The sequence below is a fragment of the Rhinolophus sinicus genome, chromosome 1 (genome assembly GCF_057876585.1).
Source record: "Rhinolophus sinicus isolate RSI-liver-muscle chromosome 1, RSI-T2T, whole genome shotgun sequence".
In the NCBI taxonomy this organism is placed as follows: domain Eukaryota; kingdom Metazoa; phylum Chordata; class Mammalia; order Chiroptera; family Rhinolophidae; genus Rhinolophus; species Rhinolophus sinicus.
This window is the reverse complement of record NC_142501.1, coordinates 209156998-209176379: the sequence shown is the minus strand read 5'-3', so window position 1 is coordinate 209176379 and position 19382 is coordinate 209156998. Positions and strand designations below refer to the sequence as shown.

The 19382-nt window shown below is 46.3% G+C and overlaps 1 protein-coding gene across 3 annotated transcripts in view; it reads right to left on the bottom strand.

Annotated features, from left to right (window-relative positions):
• Positions 1 to 731: 731 nt before the first annotated feature.
• Positions 732 to 19382, bottom strand: part of HS3ST1 (heparan sulfate-glucosamine 3-sulfotransferase 1) — a 30122-nt gene continuing 11471 nt past the window's right edge. For all 3 annotated transcript variants that reach the window (XM_019740863.3, XM_074321403.2, XM_074321401.2), the window contains exon 2: positions 732 to 2063. In XM_019740863.3, coding sequence (XP_019596422.1) covers positions 1016 to 1954 — 939 coding nt within the window. In that variant the 5' untranslated portion in view covers positions 1955 to 2063 and the 3' untranslated portion in view covers positions 732 to 1015. The remainder of the gene's footprint in view (positions 2064 to 19382) is intronic.

The following is a 19382-nucleotide window of genomic DNA, read 5'->3' as shown; positions in this document are numbered from 1 at the left end:
CTCAAAGTTTAGGGAATATATGTATATAAATGCATATTGAGCTCTCAGGAAATAGATAGACAGGAACCCAAGCAAAAGCGTACCCCTTTACTCAGCTTTTCACAGAATCTACAAGATAGGGACACATACATTTTCAATTCCTCTTTTCTATTCTAAGTGGATCTGCGGAGACCCATTGCCACCTGGGGCAAAGTACACAGTCCCAAGGTCATTCTTAAGGCCAATGCTTTAATCCCCTTTATTGCACGATTCGTCTGCCTTTATTGTAGGTTTTGCCCCTTGCAGAGGTCAGAAATATATGTAAGCACTCTGATGCAAAGATGCATGGCAGGGAACCTCTTGCTTAGTTAGTAACTATGTCCCCAGGCTTAATATTGCTTTGTCCACTTTGAGTTTACATGGGGTTAACTCACACCCAGGCACCTGAAGTCAGGAGTGGGTGAAACTGCCTCCTCCAAGAATAATAGGGGATCTCAGTGAAGATAAATCTTACAATGCAAGTGAAAAAGAAATCTGATGACCACAGCAAGACATTAAAAATTAAAAAGAGCAATGAAGAAAGGAGAGGGGGAAAAACAAACATAATAGCCATGAATTTTTTTTTTTTTTTTTTTTTTTTTTTTTTTTTTTTAAGTAACAAACGAATATAGATTCTCCAATGAGAGCAATACAGACAGCTATTTTGAGTTGGGGGCAAGTTAATTATATTCCAAAAGATAGCGTCTCCAGAATTTGTTTTGTTTTGTTTGCAGTGAAATCTTTTAGTTCCTTCATATAGAGACATATTACACAATGTTAACAACCATGAAAAACAATACAAAATGCCCTCAATTTAACAAGTAGAAAAATATAACTAGTATATATGGCAATTGTGAATCTAATACTGTACAGAAGTAATTTATGGATTTTACAAATAAATTATAGCTTAAATGCCCTTTTAAAATTCTCTTTTTTCCCCCCTAGATGTACACCAGAACTTACAAGAGGAAAGGTTCCAAGCCTAGCTTACTGCCAGTCAGTGCCAGTCGAATGTTCTGCCGACAAGCTCGAAGAATTTCTTATTTGGCTCGTGAAAATACTCGTGCAGTTTGTGGAGGAGTTTGGGGTCCACGTGGGGGTGCGCGCGGCCCTTGGACTCGTGCAGGCAGCGGTCCCGGCCGCTGTCCCGCAGGCAGTAAAAGCCCTTGGTCTTGTTGAAGTAGAAGTTCGAGGCGTTGATCTGCGGCGACAGCTTCAGGAACCTCTCGACCTTCTGGATCTCGGGGAAAGGGTCCCTGATGAGGCGGTCGCCGTCCACGATGTGGATGTGGCGCCGCGGGAAGAAGCGCAGCCAGTTGCGCATGTGCACGTGGTAGAGGCTGCGGTTGAGCGCCTTGTAGTCCACGTTGAACCGGCCGTCGCGCACCAGGAACTGCTCGATGGACGGGTAGGGCTTGCGCTTCTGCAGGTGGTTGTACAGCACTTGCGTGTAGTCGGACAGCACGCGCTCCGACGGGTCGCGCAGGATGAGCAGCAGCCGGATGGCCGGGTTCATGCTGTGGACGCGCGCAGGCACTTTGGGCGACGTGAAGTACGCGGGGGTCTTCTCCACCGTGAGCTGGTGCGGGACGGACAGGGGCATCTGGCTGAGGTACCAGCCCAGGCCCTGGCTGTAGTGCTCCTCCCAGTCGAAGAAGTGTACCTCGTTCTCCGCGGCGGCCACGTCGGGGTGCAGGCTGAGCATCTCCAGCAGCGCGCGGGTGCCGCCCTTGCGCACCCCGATGATGATGGTCTGCGGCAGCTGCTGGGCCGAGCCGTTGGCGGCCGCGCCGTCGGGGCCCTTGTCCTGGAGGGGGGCCGCTTTCTGCACAAGTTCCTGCTGGCCCGGCTCAGCCCCTGCAGAGGCGGCGGGACGGGAAGGCACGAGCTGCAACTGGGCCGCCAGCAGCACCGCGCCCAGGAGTAGCGCGGCCATGCCGGACACCACGCTGGCTTCACTGGGCCGGACGTCGCTGGGTCATGAAGCGCTGCCGCAGGAAATGCCTCCTGATCAGTGGCACATGGGTGTCACGGGCTGCCAATTACTAGGAAACAAAGAGGGGACAATATTAACCCCAAATCCACACAGACTTAATGGAGCTGATAACTCTGCAGTCTTGGGAAGGCCTTCGCCTCCCTGCGGCTCTCTGTTCTTGATACTATAGAGCAGGGGATGGCAAACAGCTTCTGTGCAGGGCCGGGCAGTAATGTTTCAGGCTTCGCAGGACATGCCGTCTCTATGCCAACTCCAACCACGCTTGCTGTTCTGCTCTAAAGCAGCCACAGACAATACACAAAGGAATGAGGGTGTGTGGTTGTGTCTCAAAACTTTATTTGTGAACACGGAAATCTGTATTTCATAGAATTTCATGCATTGTTAAATATTTTTTTCTTTTTCAACAATTTATGTTTAGTTCTCTGCACAAAATCAGAGATTTGGCCCCACAGCTGTAGTTTACCAAACTCTGCTATTAGGTTGGTGCAAAAGTAACTGCAGTTTAAAAGGTTAAAATCGCAAAAACCTCAATTACGTTTGCACCGACCTAATATATAGAAAAGTGTGGGAAAGCTCTTTTAGATCTCAGCAAACATCACTGGAATATTTACTAAGTACCCGCCAACCCCAGGCAGAGAGGCAGGTGAACCTATATGGAAGATTGATTGTTTAGTCCCAATTCTTCACCCGTCCCTTCATCCAATTCTTGCCATGGCTCCATTGTGGGAGAGTGTGTTTACCGACAATGTGATTTGGGTTTGGCCAATGGCATGTGGACAGAACTGACAATGTGCCAGTTGCCAGCCTAGGCATTAAGAGGTCTTGTGTGTTACTACTTGCCTTCTTGCACTTTCGCCATCACCATGAAAATAATGTGTCCTGGCCAGCCACTGGTCCCAGGAGAAAGATAAGCGAGGTGCAGCAGAATCACCCCACAAGACCACTGTTTGCAGCACAGTCATCCCCATTCATGAGTGACAATGCATCCTTGTGGTCTGTAGCCATTGAGTTTTGGTGTGTCTTGTATTTCAGCACAAAATTGGGAAAGGTTAACTGATGCCACCTGACCACAGGTATCGGCATGATGTATGTTAAGATTTTGTTTAGGCAGGGCACTGGGAGGGCATATGCTCATTTGTTTTGCCTGAAACAATTTGGAATGGCTTCACAGTAGGGGAAATACTTGCAGTGGGGCTAGAGGGATAAACAGTTGAGGTTACTGGAAAGAGCAAAAAGTCTGCATGCATGCAAAGCCTTACTATTTATAAAGTGGTCTTGCCGTCTGCTCAGTCAGTTGTCACCACAACTCTACAGCATAAGGTTGGAAGGCAGGACAGTTATAGATGAGAGCCTGGCCCAAGGACACAAAAATTCAGTCCATTTCAAAATTCAGAGCCCGGATTCAAAACTCTAAACTCAGGGCTCTCTTTCCAAACACTGCGTCCTTTATGCCTTTTCTTCTCTACCCATCTGAGATTTATCACATTTAGAGAATTGGGACCCTCCAGGACACAGGCCCTGCTGGGCAGGATGGCATGGCGTCCCCAAAGGCAGACCGTCATGGTTAATGTTTTTAGGGAGCTGATAAACACAGTCTGTGTCTGACCCTCTCCCAGAAAGAGGCGGTTGGGAGCTGTCTTTTAAGTAATCTCTACGTAAACACACTTAGCGATCGGTTGGAGACAGGTCAGGTTTGGGGACTGTGGGACTTAGAGAGCCGATAAAATGTTCTCCACTAAGAGGGCCCATGATCGTCTTTACACCAGGCTTAAAATTCACTTAATTAGTTTAAAACTTGTCCAGAATGTGGAAGCAAAGAACCACATCCAGGGTTTCCATTTTTGTGATCAAAGCAACTGATCTACCTCCTTCAGATCTCAACTACATTAGCTGTTTGGAAAAATATGTATGAAAGAACAAGGAATTAAAAAGCTGTAAATCTTTAGAGGATTGCAGATGCTGGAGAAGGCACTTGCAAGATCAGCTGGCATAATTGTTTAGGAAAAAAAAAGAAAATGTTTAAGGAGCATTGGCCAAACAAGATGTGGTTCAGGGTTGGTTCTACTGATTGGATGAGCTCAATTTAATGGGCCATTTGCTTTAGTCAAGTGAACGTTTCAGTATGTTTCAGGCAAATTTCATTTCCTTCTCAACTGCCCATGTGAGTTGACTGAATGGACCAGCTATGCTTGCCTTTCATGCGTGTGTGTGTGTACATGTGCATGCTTGTACGGGTTTGTGCATGAGTGTGCATATGGGTGCATGTGTGCACGTGTACAGGGGTTTTGGGGGGGTGAAGTGAGAGAGAGAATAGCTACTCCACACTGTATCCTACCTCCTTTGTGGTGACAGTTGCTGTCTCCACCTTACAGCTCTGTATTCAGACTCAGCAAACAACTACAGGCCCCGTCCTCCCACAGGTACCTGGTCGAGTCAGAGGCCGGGTCTGAAAGGCATATTGTCTGACTATTCTTCCCACTCTATTATGAGCACCCTGGTTAGCACACTGCATGTCTGAGCTCTTTTACCTCCGGGGGAATTACCAGCAGTCAGCAGAGGGAGGAGACTGAATATAGGTTGTCCTTTCCATAAAAATAAACAAAAATAAACTGGGCATTTAGTGGTGCAAAAGCTCCTCGTTTCTACTTGAGAACTTTCTAAAAATGCATTTACCTACTCTAAATCTGCTACATTCCAAATGTATTTGAGGTATACGAAAAAAATAAAAAGCTTAGCTAATGTCTCTTACACACACATGCCATATATATCTGTATATATACATTTAAAGAGAGAGACAGAGAGAGCTATACAGATATATATATAGCAGGTGCATGTATGAAACTTATTATTACCATTTTGTAGATGAGGAAACTTTACCCAAGTTATATATATTTATATATATACATATATCTATCTATATCTATATCTATATCTATATCTATATCTATATCTATATCTATATCTATATCTATATCTATATCTATATCTATCTATCTATCTATCTATCTATCTATCTATCTATCTGTATGTATCATACACACACACTGGCCATTCAGAGCCAACTTCTTCCTGTGATAGTTGGATAATTTGATTTTCTAAGTGGCATAGCCAGAATTTCTGAGCCTTTTAGTAATACTCTCAGAAAAGAAACAACCTCTAAGCTCAGGTGAACCTATAAACAGGACACCTGAGCCACAGGGATTTTGACAATGGGATTGTGACCATCAAAGTGAGAGTCGAGTCCCTGCCTTTCATTTTACAGGTGAGGAGGCCCCGAGATGACCTGCCCAAGGTGACATAGAGAATCCAGGCCTAGAACTTGCGGCTCCCGAATTCCGGCTCCATACTCTGCCTGCTATACTGCGGTCTCCCTGGCGTGTGGTCTTAACATAAACTAATGACAATATTTTTGGCCTCCTAAAGAAGAAAGCTGCCCTTCCCCCAAATCTACCCTGCAGTGAAAACCCACTGGCCACCAATGCCTGAATCAGCTGCCATGCAGGGTACATACAGCACAGGGCCAACTCATTCACCTCTTCTATTCAGTAGAAGAGTCGAAAGAATTACACAGGCTATGGAGCCAGGAATCCCCTCTCCGGTTTTGACTTCAAAGTGGCTTAACCTCTCCTAGCCTTGGTTTCTTCATCTGTAAAACAGCAATAATTGCAACCCACTGCAAATGGTTACTTTGAGACTGAAATGGCATAAGGTGTATCAACAAGCACTGGCCAACAGAAATATAATGTGACCCACATATGTCCTTTTGTCACTCATCAAACAAGTATTTATTGAATGTATGCCACATCGCTAACATTTTAGCTAAAGCATGAGATGAATTCCCCATTTTCACCAATGCTTTCTCCCCTCCATAACACCAACTACAGCGCCTTCCCCTCACAGCAGTTATACAGCAGGTGAGTTGTATAAATAAAAATGTAACACACAGTTTTACTACATGCTCAGAAAAAGTCAAGTCTTCACAGGCAATCAGGAGATGTGCATGAAGGTAAGTGACGGTAACCCCTCCCAAAAATGACAGCAACTATTTATTTAGACGTCTCTGGTGCTTAGTCAAATCATGTATTATTATTAATTTTATCATAAATGTTAAAATGACTCACACATGCACTTTAACATTTTCCAGGAGCCACACTAAAAACACACACAAATATTTTATGTCACCTACTACATCTAAAATGTCATCACTCCAACACATAAGTCACTACATAAAAATAACAGGATATTTAAAAATTTTTGTATGAAGTCCTCAAAATCCGGGATATATTAATTTACTCTTCTAGCACATCTCAAGGCTGCATGCGGCTTATGGCAAGTGAGGTGAGCAGCACAGAGATAGAGACCACTGAGCAGAGTTTTAATTCTTAACCTGAACGCTCTTGGAGTATGAAAACGCTCTCTTACAAGCAAGTCCCCCTACTCTACTCACAAATCAGGAGCTTCCTAAACAGGAGAAGGACCAGGAGGGAAATCTGAACTTGCAGACAGCACAGAGATGAATCCATCACTCTCTGTCTCTGGAAGCAAACCAGGTAACACTGAACAAACGGAACCTTCTGAAGGTCTGGAGTCCTGAGCCGGCAAGGTTGCGGACAGAGTACTGGGCAGCCATGTCCCTCGCCAGAAGCAATGATGGCGGTTGTCATCTGTGTCACTTGCTTGCTACAGAGCAGACACTAGGCTGCCAACTTTGCTCATATGGCCCCTGTGATGCTCGCTGAGAGTCCTCAAGAGAACTGATACCATTACAAGAACGTAAGGCTTAAGAGAAATGAAGTGGTTTATCCAGAAAGTTCAAGGCAGAACCAGGATTCAAACTCAGTCTGGGCAGGCAAAGCCTGGCTTCCGGCTTAACTCCTTGGCGATGCTGAGTTAGTGTACCAGTTGGTACGGGACTCCTTGCTGTGGGCCGCTGGTCCTACTGACCCTTCACGCCTGCCACTGGTTCTTTGACGAGGGGCAGGATGTCTTGGAAAGCCCCAGACTTGCTAAGATGAGCAAACTGAACCTCTCCTTCCCTCTGTAGATGAGTTAAGAGGCCCCAAAGAGAGATCCAGACCCCTCTCTGTTTTCTCCCCTTTATCAGGGAGGCTGTTTTCATTTTGCAGTGATAAACAAGCCTTGAGTTTCAAGAACTCAAAAGACCAGTCTTTCCCATCAGCAACACTAGGCTTCCTTGAGCCCCACCATGAAGATGTAGACTACATGCCAGGTATGGGAAACACAAGGGAGGGGCCATGGGATGTTCCAGGCGGAGGTTCCTTTGCACTTGGAATAAATCCAAACTCCTTTCCAGGTCCAGAAGGCCCCTGGCATGGGACCCGCCTTTCTGCTAGCCTCCCTGACCTTTCTTTTCCTTTGGACATGCCCAGCTCATGCCAGCTCTGGGCCTTGGCTGCTCCCGCCCTCTTTCCAGGACACCAGGCCTCAGGCTTTCTGAGGCTGGCTGTTTCTCGTCATTCAGATTTTATTTCAAGCACTGGCTTTCCTTGCAACAGGAGCCCGCCCGCTCCATTTTAATCACTTTCTTTCACATCATCCCGCTTTATATTCTGCGTATACTCTCCAAAGTTATATTTGCTTGTTGCTGACAATGTCAATTCAGAGCCCCCTCGCCAGTATCCTGTCTCTCTCTGCTGCACCCCCCAGGGCCTGGCATGATTTCCAGTACAGACTAGGAGCTAGAGATCCTATTTGCAGAGTGGACTTGTCGAATGTATAACAGTTGGAAGGTAGGCAAATGGCTGAAGGTACTGAGAAATAATTTTAATTCAATAGAAAGACAGACTCAACAGTTTGTCTGTGAAAAAGAGCGCCTCAAAATGTAGTTTTCCATCCATCTCTGGAGAGTCAGGCAGAAACCAGATGTTGAAAGCGGGGGAGGGGCTCAAAATTTCTCAGGGTAATAGGACAAGGTCACCTGAGAGTCTAGCAAATATTTTAATTAAAAAAGGAGGGGAGACAGGGAAGTAACCCTTCAAAAATATTTTAATTTTCTCCATAAGTCTTATTACACGTACATGGCTCACATCATGACCTAGATTTCAAATGTAATTAAGGACACTATATTCTCCCGGTCCGACCCATGGAACAGATTCATGGATACAATGAAATAACTAGAATATTTTGCAAGGGAGCAATTTAGTGCAGCAGGAACAGTGGTGTCTGTGATCCAGCTGCAGGACACCTTCCCCGCCCCTCAACGCAAGATAGCGACACAGCTAGCACAGGCAACCATGTCCACTGGGAGACCAGGGATGATCAAAGCCCTGGCCCGCAAGTCCCTGAAGAGATTTAATAAAAGTGTTGGAAAGGAAAAGATTACTTACTGAGCTCCCACTGTGTGTCAGGTGCTAAGCACTTGTGCGTAAATTATCCCTCTAATACTTACAATACTCACAGGTGGTTATTCTCATTGTATTATATATATATGTATTATATATACTATGTTTTCATAGTATATATAATACATATATATATACTATGTTTTCATTTCTTAAATATATATATATATATTTAAGAAATGAAAACATAGTATGCAGTAGTGGAAAAGCAAAGAAGCTTTTGCAATTGGACAGGTCCAGGCTAGGATTCTTAGAGATAACTGACCTCAGATAAGCCTCTTACCTGACTGGGCTCAGTGTGCCCTTCTGCAAAATGGGCTAAAACCCACTTCTTATGGATGCCATCATGATTACGTAAGATTACCCACGCCAGATATACAGCTCAGTGCCTGGCACACAGTAGACATTCAACAAATGTTAACGGTCTGCCTTTCTCCCCATGACAAATATGGAAACACACTTTTCAGGTTAAATGACCTTCTGAAGGTCACAGACCCAGGAAGTGTGAAAGCTAAAATTCCATAGGCCATCTCTAAAGTGCGCTGTGCTTCTCTCCTTGGACTGGTGCCGCCCCTCCCCCTCCATGGGCAGTGAGAAGTGCACCCCAGGCAGAGAGAGTTCACACAAGAGAATGATAAACCAGCAGAAAGGATGAGAGCCATCCCACTGCAACACAGGAATGGCTTCTCTCCCAGCTTCCCAGGGCGCTGAGTGATTTAATTTTCTGGAATGAGCTGAAACCTGGGTAAACACAGTTTGAACAACACAGCTGTCATTTCCGCATCCAACTACCAACTTCTCAGCAATCACCAGTATAAGATCGTTTGTTCATCTTTAGGAGTCAAGCATGTCTTCACTTTGATCTTTGCACAACTACTTAAGTGCACTCTGCAGTGGTGTCAGGTTTCCCTCCTGGCAGGTCCTCTTGGAAACCAAGAAAGGAAACAGATTGAGCTTGAGCCTGTCAGTCTAAGAAAGGACAGTGATGTCTCAAGACTCGCATAAATACTTATTGTCTTGAAATTGCCCACACAGGACACTTGTCAACCAATATTGACATTCGCTTTTATTTGGATTTTCTTATGGTAATCGCTATGGGTTGGAAGGAGGTGGAAAGAGTTCAGGGTGGAGAGGACCCAAGGTCAATCCACAAAATGTTAATGGTTCCCTGGGCCTCACGCACTGTCTGGGACAAGGAAATGTAATTGGCCCCATTTTCCCTTGGAAAAGAGGACTCTGAACGCTCTCTTCGAGCTATTCCAGCATTCCAGGCCACCTTACATCCACAGCTACGCAGGGAAGTTCCATAGTTATAAAAGGCTGGATACCGAACAAAGCTTTCCAGGATTGAAGGAAGGTGGTACCTGGGCAAGCCAGGGAGGGCTGCATGCTGTGGTGACAAGCGTATGGACTTGTGGCCAGAAGAAATACATCACTATGTTGATGCTGAGCCTCTGAGTACTACATGATACAACGGGGCTGAAAAATGCAGCCCATCCCATAGGTAGTCTGAAGTCAACCCACATAACATCCTTCCCCACATCAGGTGAGAGATCAGGCAGATGGACCAGGATAAGGAGCTGCAGGTGGGAGGTGGGAGGTGACGGAAGCTTCCCTCCCAGGACCTCTGACTCCCCAGTTACAATCACCCAGCCTCGTGCTTTCCAAACTCAGATGTGTACACCTTGCTCACCGGTCCCCCGGGCGCTGTCTTCAAAATGTAGATTCTGACCCAGGAGGTCCTGGAGAGGCCTGCGTGTCTGTGTTTCTAACAAGCTCCCGGGGAAACTGGCTGTGCACCCTCAGCCCTTGGAAGGCTAGAACCTGTGAGCTGCAACGTCTGTGCCCATTGGGATTTGGACTCACTGCCTTGGCCTTAAGCCGGCGTGACCAATGTTCTTTTAGTGTTTGTTTCTTACTGTTGTCTGGGCAGTTGGTTTTTAATTCCAGGATGGAAACAATTGTAGTAGACAAAATAGAGAGGGATCAGTCTGGCCACAGAGATGGTATTATCTGTAGAAGGGATGGAGGGGAGATGCTAAAATCCACACAGGATTTATAGCTGAAAACCCGGGCCCAAATCTCAGCTCTACACTTCAAATCCCCCAGACAGCAGTGAAACTGGGGGCCTTATATGGAATGCGCTGGCCCTACCCACCGAGTGTGAGGGCTCAATACAATAGTCTCCGTGGATGCTGAAGGCATTATTACCATGTCGCCTGGCGCATGGCAAGTCCTCAGATCAGGGAGGTATTTTCGTTCCTTAAAAAATAAGGCTGTGCATTATAAATGGGACCCAGCGACGATCAGTAGTCAAACACATTTGATCCACAGTACTGTGGCTACTCAACCAGACAGAGGCTGAAGGAAGAAAGGACAGTGGCGCAGAGAAAGGATCCGGCTTCTGGGGTTGTGAAGGGGCATGCAGTGGGTCCCTCGTGACCGCCGCTGCATGAATGATGGGCAGCCCCGCGTGTGCGGGCCCCCACGAAGGAAGGGGGAGGAGCTACTTCTCCTAACGTGTTTAATCTGCGCAGCTGTGCACAGAAGGTGGTGGTGACCTAAATAAATCCTTCATTAGAAGCAGAGACGCCCCTGCACAGGCAGCGCAGGGCGGAGCTCCGTGACAGGAGGGTGGACGGGGACTCTCTTATTACTCGGTGCAGCTGAGTGGAAAAGGGGGCTGTGCTTGCAGACAGGAGCCAGCTGCCTCCGTGCATTCCAGTGTGCGTGGATTCAGTCCCTGCTCCCGATGTACCCCAAGCTCCCCATAGGTGCCATCTGATTGTGGGGGCCTCCTGGCTGGGGTGGACAGTTGACAGCACCTCATGGGAGGTGAGCACCCATAAATCCCATGCATTCCCCACAATTGGTCAGGAAAGACACGCGGGGCATCAGAGACCAAAGGGCCTTCCACCATCATCTTGTCCTGTCTTGACCCCTACAGAAGGGAAACTGAGGTAGACAGAGAATGGGAACCCCAAGGTCAAGTAGCAGGGTTTGCTGAGCTGAATGGGAAACTGAGGTCTCCTGATGCCCAACCTACTGAACCCCAAACACATGAAAATCAGTGCTTCTTTTGTGTTGGGGTAGAAAACAGTAACTAGTTTGCAGCTGAAAATAAATATGTATAAACCAAAGGGAATCCTTCCCCTGGATGGGCAATGGTGGAGGGAGGATTCATCTCATTTCTTAAGCCAGCCTGTAAGGGACAAAGGTTTGCGATCTTCCAAATTCGTATATTCAATGCCCAGTGTGATGGTACTTGGAGGTGGGGACTTTGGGAGGTGATTAGTGTTAGATGAGGTCACGTGGGTCCCCATGATGGGATTACTGTCCTTCTAAGACTAGGAAGACAGACCAGAGCGTTCTCTCTGCCTCGGGAACACACAAGGAGATGGCAACCATCTGCAAGCCAGGAGAGAACTCCTAGCAGGAAATGAATCCATTGGCACCTTGATCTTGGACTTCCCAGACTCCAGAACTGTGAAAAATAAATGTTGGGTGTTGTTTAAGCCACCCAGTCTGTGGTATTTTGTTACAGCTGCCTGAACAGGGTAATACATAGCCCTTACAAGAAATAGTAAAGAAAAGGGTTTTGCCTGGATTACATCTGCTACGTAAGTCTTTCAAGGGGTGTAACTCTTTCCCGGATCCGGGCAGGTGACAGCAACACATGCAGTTGGTTTGCCAGTGGGGACTGCAGCCAGTGGCTGTGGACGTGGTTTGTCTAAAGAGCCAGCTGCTGCCAACTTCGCAGACAGTGTTGGAGACGAGGGTCCAGTGTGGCCTGATCTTTGGCTTTTTCAAGATTTGACCATGGATATTTAAGTGAAAACTCCTGATTTTTATGAATGTGATAATTGGATATTCGTTGCCCTGTAAGGTAAACTTGAGGGGTAAAAAGACTGCAGGGCAAGTCCACACAGACTGATGTGTAAGGTCCACACTTTGCCCACAGGTGATCACTTCAATTTTTACAAGTTGATGATTCTAAGATTGCACTGAGTTCCTGGGGTTGCAGAAATAATCCGGTCACTGTCCCTGGAGGCACTCTGTGAAGTCCAAGACACACGTGGGAGAGAACCGACCCCCATGTTTATGGGGAGCACAGATGCAGCCACAGCTGCAGGAGAGCCCAGGGGAGAGAAACGGAGCTGGTAGAGGAGCACAGAGGGCCTGGGGCGATTCTCTGGAACAGGCCATCCATGTTTGGGCATGATGTAGAGGAGACTTGGGGTCTTTGGGGCAGGAAGTCCCACAGGGGCGTACATGCTGGTAGAGTCTGCAGCAGGTGAAGTGCTGTGCGAGTGTGGAGACTTGGCACTGGAGTAGAGTCTATGGGACACAGCAGAGCACATGAGGCTGCACAGGCCAGCAGGGACAGGACTTGGGATTCAGGTACACAGTAGCCTGTCAGAATGGCTGTTATCAAAAAATCAATCAGTAACAAGTGCTGGCAGGATGTGGAGAAAAGGGAACCCTAACACAGTGTTGGTGGGATTGTTAATTGGTGCAGCCACTGTGGAAAATAACATGGAGATTACTCAAAAAATTCAAAATAGATCTACCATACAAACCAGCAATACCACTTCTGGGTATCTATCCGAAGAAAACAAAAACACTAATTTGAAAAGACATGTGCATGCACCCCTATGTTCATTGTGGCGTTATTCACAATAGCCAAGATATGGAAGCAACCTAAGTGCCCATCAATAGACGACTGGATTGAGAAGATGTGGTACATTTATGCAATGGAATATTACTCTGCCATAAGAAAGAATGAAATCTTCCCATTTACGAGAACATGGATGGATCTAGATGGTATTATGCTAAGTGAAATGAGTCAGACAAAGACAAATACCATCTGATCTCACTTATATGTGGAATCTGAAAAAACAAAATACATGAATAAACTAAATAAAACAAAAACAGACCCATAGATACAGAAAACAAGCTGATGATTGTCAAAGGGGAGGGGCACGGGGGATGGCTGAAAAGAAAAAAAAAAAAGGAAAAGAAACACAGCGGAGGGAAAGGACCCATAGCAATGGGATGAAGCATAAACTACTGAACTTGAATCCCAGCCTCGCCACTTACAGGCTCAGAATCGGGGCAAGTCAATGGAAAATCGTGGAACCGCTGCTGGGGTTTGGCCTAAGAGCTTGTTTTCGCTTTTCCTTTTCGTTATGCATGTCCTTGGTTTAACCTGATCATTTAAAAACAGACATTTAAGTAAGCACTTAGCGCTGACACGCAGCGTGAAACACACCAGGGGTGGGACAGCGACTAACACGTCCCTGCCTGCAGGGAGCTGACAGGAAACAGCCATGGAAACAATGTGGTGCCATGGCTGGTTTTGATTTCACATTGCCCATATTTTTTCCTTTTCTGAATTAAACTGTCACTGTTCATGTGACAGCACCGGGCAAAGCAGCAGCTTTTCCCCACCCCACACACATACACACCGGAGGGTGATTTCCCTAGTCCCTTACTTGAAAAAAATTAAAAACACTAAGTTGAAGATTCCTTTATTCTTTAGCTCCAGGTTCCAGAAATGAATTAGTATTTCACTTCCCCCTGATTTGACCTTTAACTTATCTATAATGGATTTACTTTAAACAGGGAGTGCCTGCCTTATTGTTTCACGCCTTAAAATCTTTCAATGCTCCTAAATCTGTTCAGAATAACATCTAGATCTTTCACATGACACAACCTTCTCTGTGATCCCTTGTTAACTCATGTTATAACTGCAGTATCTTCAGATTAAATATGTTACTGTATGTTGAGCGACAGCATCTCCAGCCTGACCATTCATTCTTTGTGAGTGCCGATGCCAAATGATTTATATTCCATACTTTTACAATATTATTTATTTATTATTACTTAAAATATTTGAAACAACTAGGCAGCAGGGGCCACATTCAGGAATCATCAAGATGAATAACAAGAGCTCAGTGGGGGGCTGGTGAAGAACATGAACTCGGATCCTGGCTCCATCTCTTATTCCCTCCAGCAAGTCATGTGACCTCCGTGTGCCTTGCTTACGCACCTAAAATGTAGGGATGGTAATAGAACCGACTTTGTATGATTGTCATGAGAATTAAAGGAGCTATGACTACATGAGGTGCTAAAAAGAGGGCCTGGCGTATAGAAAACACCCACCATCATCATCACTGCCGGGTCTCCGTCTTTTGTTGTAGCTGATAAAGGTTGCATTCAGGTAACCGGTACCGCTAACACAGATCATTTCAGTACACACACTGCATCTCCACAGTTTTTTTTGCTGGGAAGGGCCAGTGCATAAGAGTGAACAGGCTGCTAAGCTGGGAGACGGGAGCTGGGGTCTAGTCCCGAGTCCTGCCCTGACTTCTGTGTGACCTTGGCCAAGCTGCAGAAATGCTCTAAGCTGCCTTTACAAAGGGAAACAACTGCGTCATACATGCTAACATCACTTGCCCTCATATCTAAAATGTGAAGGCTTTAAAGAATTAAGAAACACCCTTATCTGTCATGGCAAGATACCATTATCCAAAATTCCAAACAAAACCATTACTGTGAAAAGTAAGCCATACAATTTTTTCACTTGTGCCAGCCTCAGTCTAACATTTCATGGGTTAAAGGTAGCATAATATACAGCATCTCTACACAGCTGAGGTCTTTCTGACAAGGGGAAATAAAACAGCTTCTATAGGAAAGGCAGTTGCTTTGAGTCAGGTCTCCCAACTGCACTTTCTACTCTGGTTCTATTAAGGTGAGTAGCCAGCGTCATTCAATGACTATTAATTGAACCTAGGACCTGATTAAGAAGTAGACTGGCTAGAATAGGGAACAATCTATTAAAGATGCTGAGTCATCACTGGAACAAAACAAGAGGAAGACACACAGCATTTTGTACAAAGCTTCTCCATTAACAGTAACATATACAATTGGAAGATGACTTTCCGTCTGGGGTGGGGGCAGAGAGGTTGTATGTGGTGGGATACGATTGACTTCCTCTTGCCCGACCTGAAAGGGTCCCCTTAATGACCTTCTAGGCCGGATGGAGGCAGTTTGCTCTAGGGTTTTTGCTTGATTCAATGAGGTATGTAAGTTTGGGAGGGAGCAGAATTGCTCAAAACAACAGAGAAGGACAGAGAGCTGCCCCAGGGGACCAGCTTCTTGATTTTTAAAAAACGTAACACTCAGCCTCTCCCTAAATAAATGAAGACTCTGGCTTTAAAGACTAGCAGGATGTCTTTAAAGACTAGTAACCAGATTTTCAGTCTGCCCAGAGTCCCCACAAGTCAGCCAAGACCTAAATAGATTTGCTGTATATCAAGCACTGGGAAATTGGAGGAAAAAGCTGGCATTCTGTCCCTTCCCTCAAACATCTCAGGGATACACAGGGGTGCAGGGTGTATTGGGGGCAAATGAAGTGGGGGAGGCTAAAAACTGTGATGACTGAGTTGGAGTTAGGGCTGTGAGAGAGTAAGGGAAGGCTGCTTATTAGCAGGGCAGAACGATTCATAGGTAAGACATATACGTATATCCATACATAGCTCACAATATACATACACCATACAAAGTTGTTTTGGTCATATTAACATGTCAAGAGATAAGAAGAATTGTAACAGAGCTATATTTAGAAACGATTTGTGTTTGGAAATCGAAGAAAAGTGGTATGGGAATGAGTTATCATGTCCCCATAACTGTATTTCTTCCCCCAACTCTGAGGGAACAAGAGGGAAAAGCAAAGGCGCTGGGGGAGGAAGTGAAGGACAAACAAGTCTGCACATCATTTTCTGCATTGCTACTTCTCTTGTGGTATCAGTTGGGTTGGGATGGGACCTTAGTCGAGTTCACTTATGTAGGACCCTTTCCAGTTCCTCCAGAAAGGAAACTGTCGCATAAAACGTGTGGGAGCACACGTGTCTGTGGGTGCACGTGTGTGATAGCTCTGATGCTGCAGTAAGTTTTCCAGACTTCCTGCCACTCTCATACCCTCTCAAGGTCACTGACACACTAATGAAGCTCACACACACCTTGAGGTCCTGCAATTTGTCAGCTCATATGACGCTTCCATGATGATGAGCTTCCTGAGGTATAAAGAATAAAACTGACTGCAGTTGCACTGTTTCTGTCCTTTGCCAACTACCGTCACTCCCCCAGCAGCGGGTGTGAACACACAGCTGGGCTTTGTACTCCAGACTGGCCCCAGACCTACCCCAGCCGGCTCCTTAGTGTCCAGCCACGGAAAAGGAGCAGGTTTGGCCAACGAATGATGCTTCAATTTAAATGAGGCTTTGAAGACGGCACTGAGATTTGTGGGTCAGCTTTCCATAATTTTCCTTCAAATGCTTAGATTTATAGGGAGAAAGATGTTCAGTACAGTGAGTCATTAAATTGAATTCCAAGAAGATTTCTTCTTGTAATTATTGTCTGCCTTCACCCCTCAGGCACCACCCAGGAGTATGTGTCGTTCGCCCAGGGCAGACACCAGACCGCCTGTGTGCAGGTCCTCTTCCAAGCACTATCCAGAGATGCAGGAAGAAGACGGCCCCCTTACAGCCCCCACGGGGCCTACTGTGGAAGGGGAAAGGTGGATGTGGAAGCAAATACTTCCTGCCTGATGAGTTGAAGGAGGCTATGGAATAAACACTATTTTAGCAACTTAAACAAGGCCAGAAGAGGAAGTTAGCGACATACTTCACGGAGAAGACGCTTGAGAAACATTCAGAGGTCTGGTGAGGACAAAAGCCAAGTTCAACACTCTTCACTGAAGTCCAGCCTATATATAGTATATAGACAGGAAAACACAGAAATCAATGGAATGGTGTGGGGAGATTAAAGCAAGTGAGTTCAGCTCTCCTGGGGTTTAAATCTTGGCTTAGTTACTTGCCCATAAAAAAGCTGCTTTCCTCTCTGAGCCTCAGTTTCCCCATCCAAAGAAAGGGAACGCTTCCTACCATGTTAGTGGCTGTAGGAATTAATTAAATAGTACAAGAAAAACAGCAACACAAAAACCTCAGCCCACCTGACACAATAGGAGCTCAATAATATTAGCTCAATCAACCTGATTTTATTATCTTTAGGAGAAAAATAAAAGGACAATCACAGCAATGATTTAGATTTCATAACAACTAGCCTGCTTAAATAATTGTGATAAGAAAGAAACTGCACCATTCCAAACACTGATGAGTAAGAAAAAAAGCATTCTTCATAGAAAGCAGAACATTTTGAGTATCAGAGTTATGCAGAGAGCTAGATGACAAATAAAAAAAGAAAAAGAAAAAAAAAAGAAAGCAGAATGCATAGCACAAAGTGGCTCTGCATCGAGTATTTTCGGAAGACAACTCTTACGCGATAATTAGCCTTTGTACCATCGTTAGCAGAGGATCGTAAAGAACTATTCAAGTACGAAAAGGCAGCAGGTGAAAGCAATTCTGAACACTCGGGACTGCTTAACTCAGCAGGGCCTGGTGGCCTGTGGAACCAGAACCCCACACGTGGCTGCACGCCAAGCAGAGCCCTCCCGCTGCTTCAGCTAGAACCTGAGTGGCACGGAACAGGGCCTGGGGATCAGAAGCAGCCAAGGCAGGCCCCCCTCTGAGATGACCAGTCTGGCCGTGTCCCTGGCACAGGGGCCTGCGGGGTGGGGGGAACTGGTGCTCACAGGGCCGCCACGAGTTTGGAAAGCAGAGTGCCAGGTGGCTTTGACTTGACCCAGAGGATATTTTCTCAGGTCCCTTTCATTCTTTTGTGGGGTGACAAAGGACACCTGCACATCTGAGCTCAAGAAACCTGAAACAAATCATTCTCCTCCCATCAAACACTGATATTTCTATTTATAATAATGGGAGTTTCACTTCCCAGCTCCCAGAATTGTGGGAGATTTCTGGGTCAGCTTTCCATAATTTTCCTTCAAATGCTTAGATTTATAGGGAGACCCTCTGCCCCTCTCACCACCTAAATCCACATTTCACTGGGCAGTCGTGCTCTAATATCCTGAATCAGGCCCGGGGAAGCTCCCGGAGCAGTGGTTTGTCCTACTCTCGGGGGAGTTGTTTCCTGAGGGATGTAGCCAAGCCAGCAAGCAACCCCAACAATGTCACCTGTGCGGTAAGGAGCACTCCAGGACAACTGCAGGAGCAGTGTCTCACCCCAGCCAGGCTGGGCTCAGCTGAGCTACACACACACATCCAGTGCCTCCTCCCCTTGGCTGCCTGTCCCACATGGGTTGGTGGCAGGACTCTGCTCACTTGAGTCCCTCAGAGACAGAACCGAACACCTGCTGTCTGGGATAGTGCAGGACACCAGGCCGGAGGGGAAGAGAGAATGCACAAAGCAGAAGTGGCTCTTACAGCTCCAGGCCACATGGGCCACACTTTCACTTTCACAGCCCGCAGCAAGTCACAGGGCCAGGCTGTCCTTCACATAGGAAGGAAAGTACCACCCCATTACTGCCCGGAAGAGAGAGATCCATGGCGCCACCACACACACGAGCATTTATTATGGGATGGGAGGAGGTACTGGGAGAGCATCCCAGAAAACCCTGGAAGAATGACACAGTCTAAACCTGATGAGAAAGGGAACAGGATGGCAGGGAGTCAAGGCGAAGGGAACGGCATGTGCCCAGGATGGCACTGTCCACATTGCTGGTTTATCTGAGGAACACTGGGCGGCGGGCGTGAGGTCAGACCATGACGTGTGTGTACAGAACAGAGGATGGGGACGGAAAGATGAGAATGTGGCTGCCAGCCCGAAGGACCTGAAAAACCAAACAGCCAAAGAAGAGCCAGCTTTGAGCACCCCCACGTGTGTTAAATGCTCTGTATGCCCCACCACATTTAATCCTATGAAACAGAGAATACCGGGTCCTTAGTTTATTTCATTCAACAATTATTTCTTGGGTGCCAACTGTCCGCCAGGCATTCTTCAGGTTTGATCCAGGTTTGGGCACTCTAGACTACGTCCCATCCTCCTACAATGTAACCTACCACAACAGATTAAACATTAAATTAATA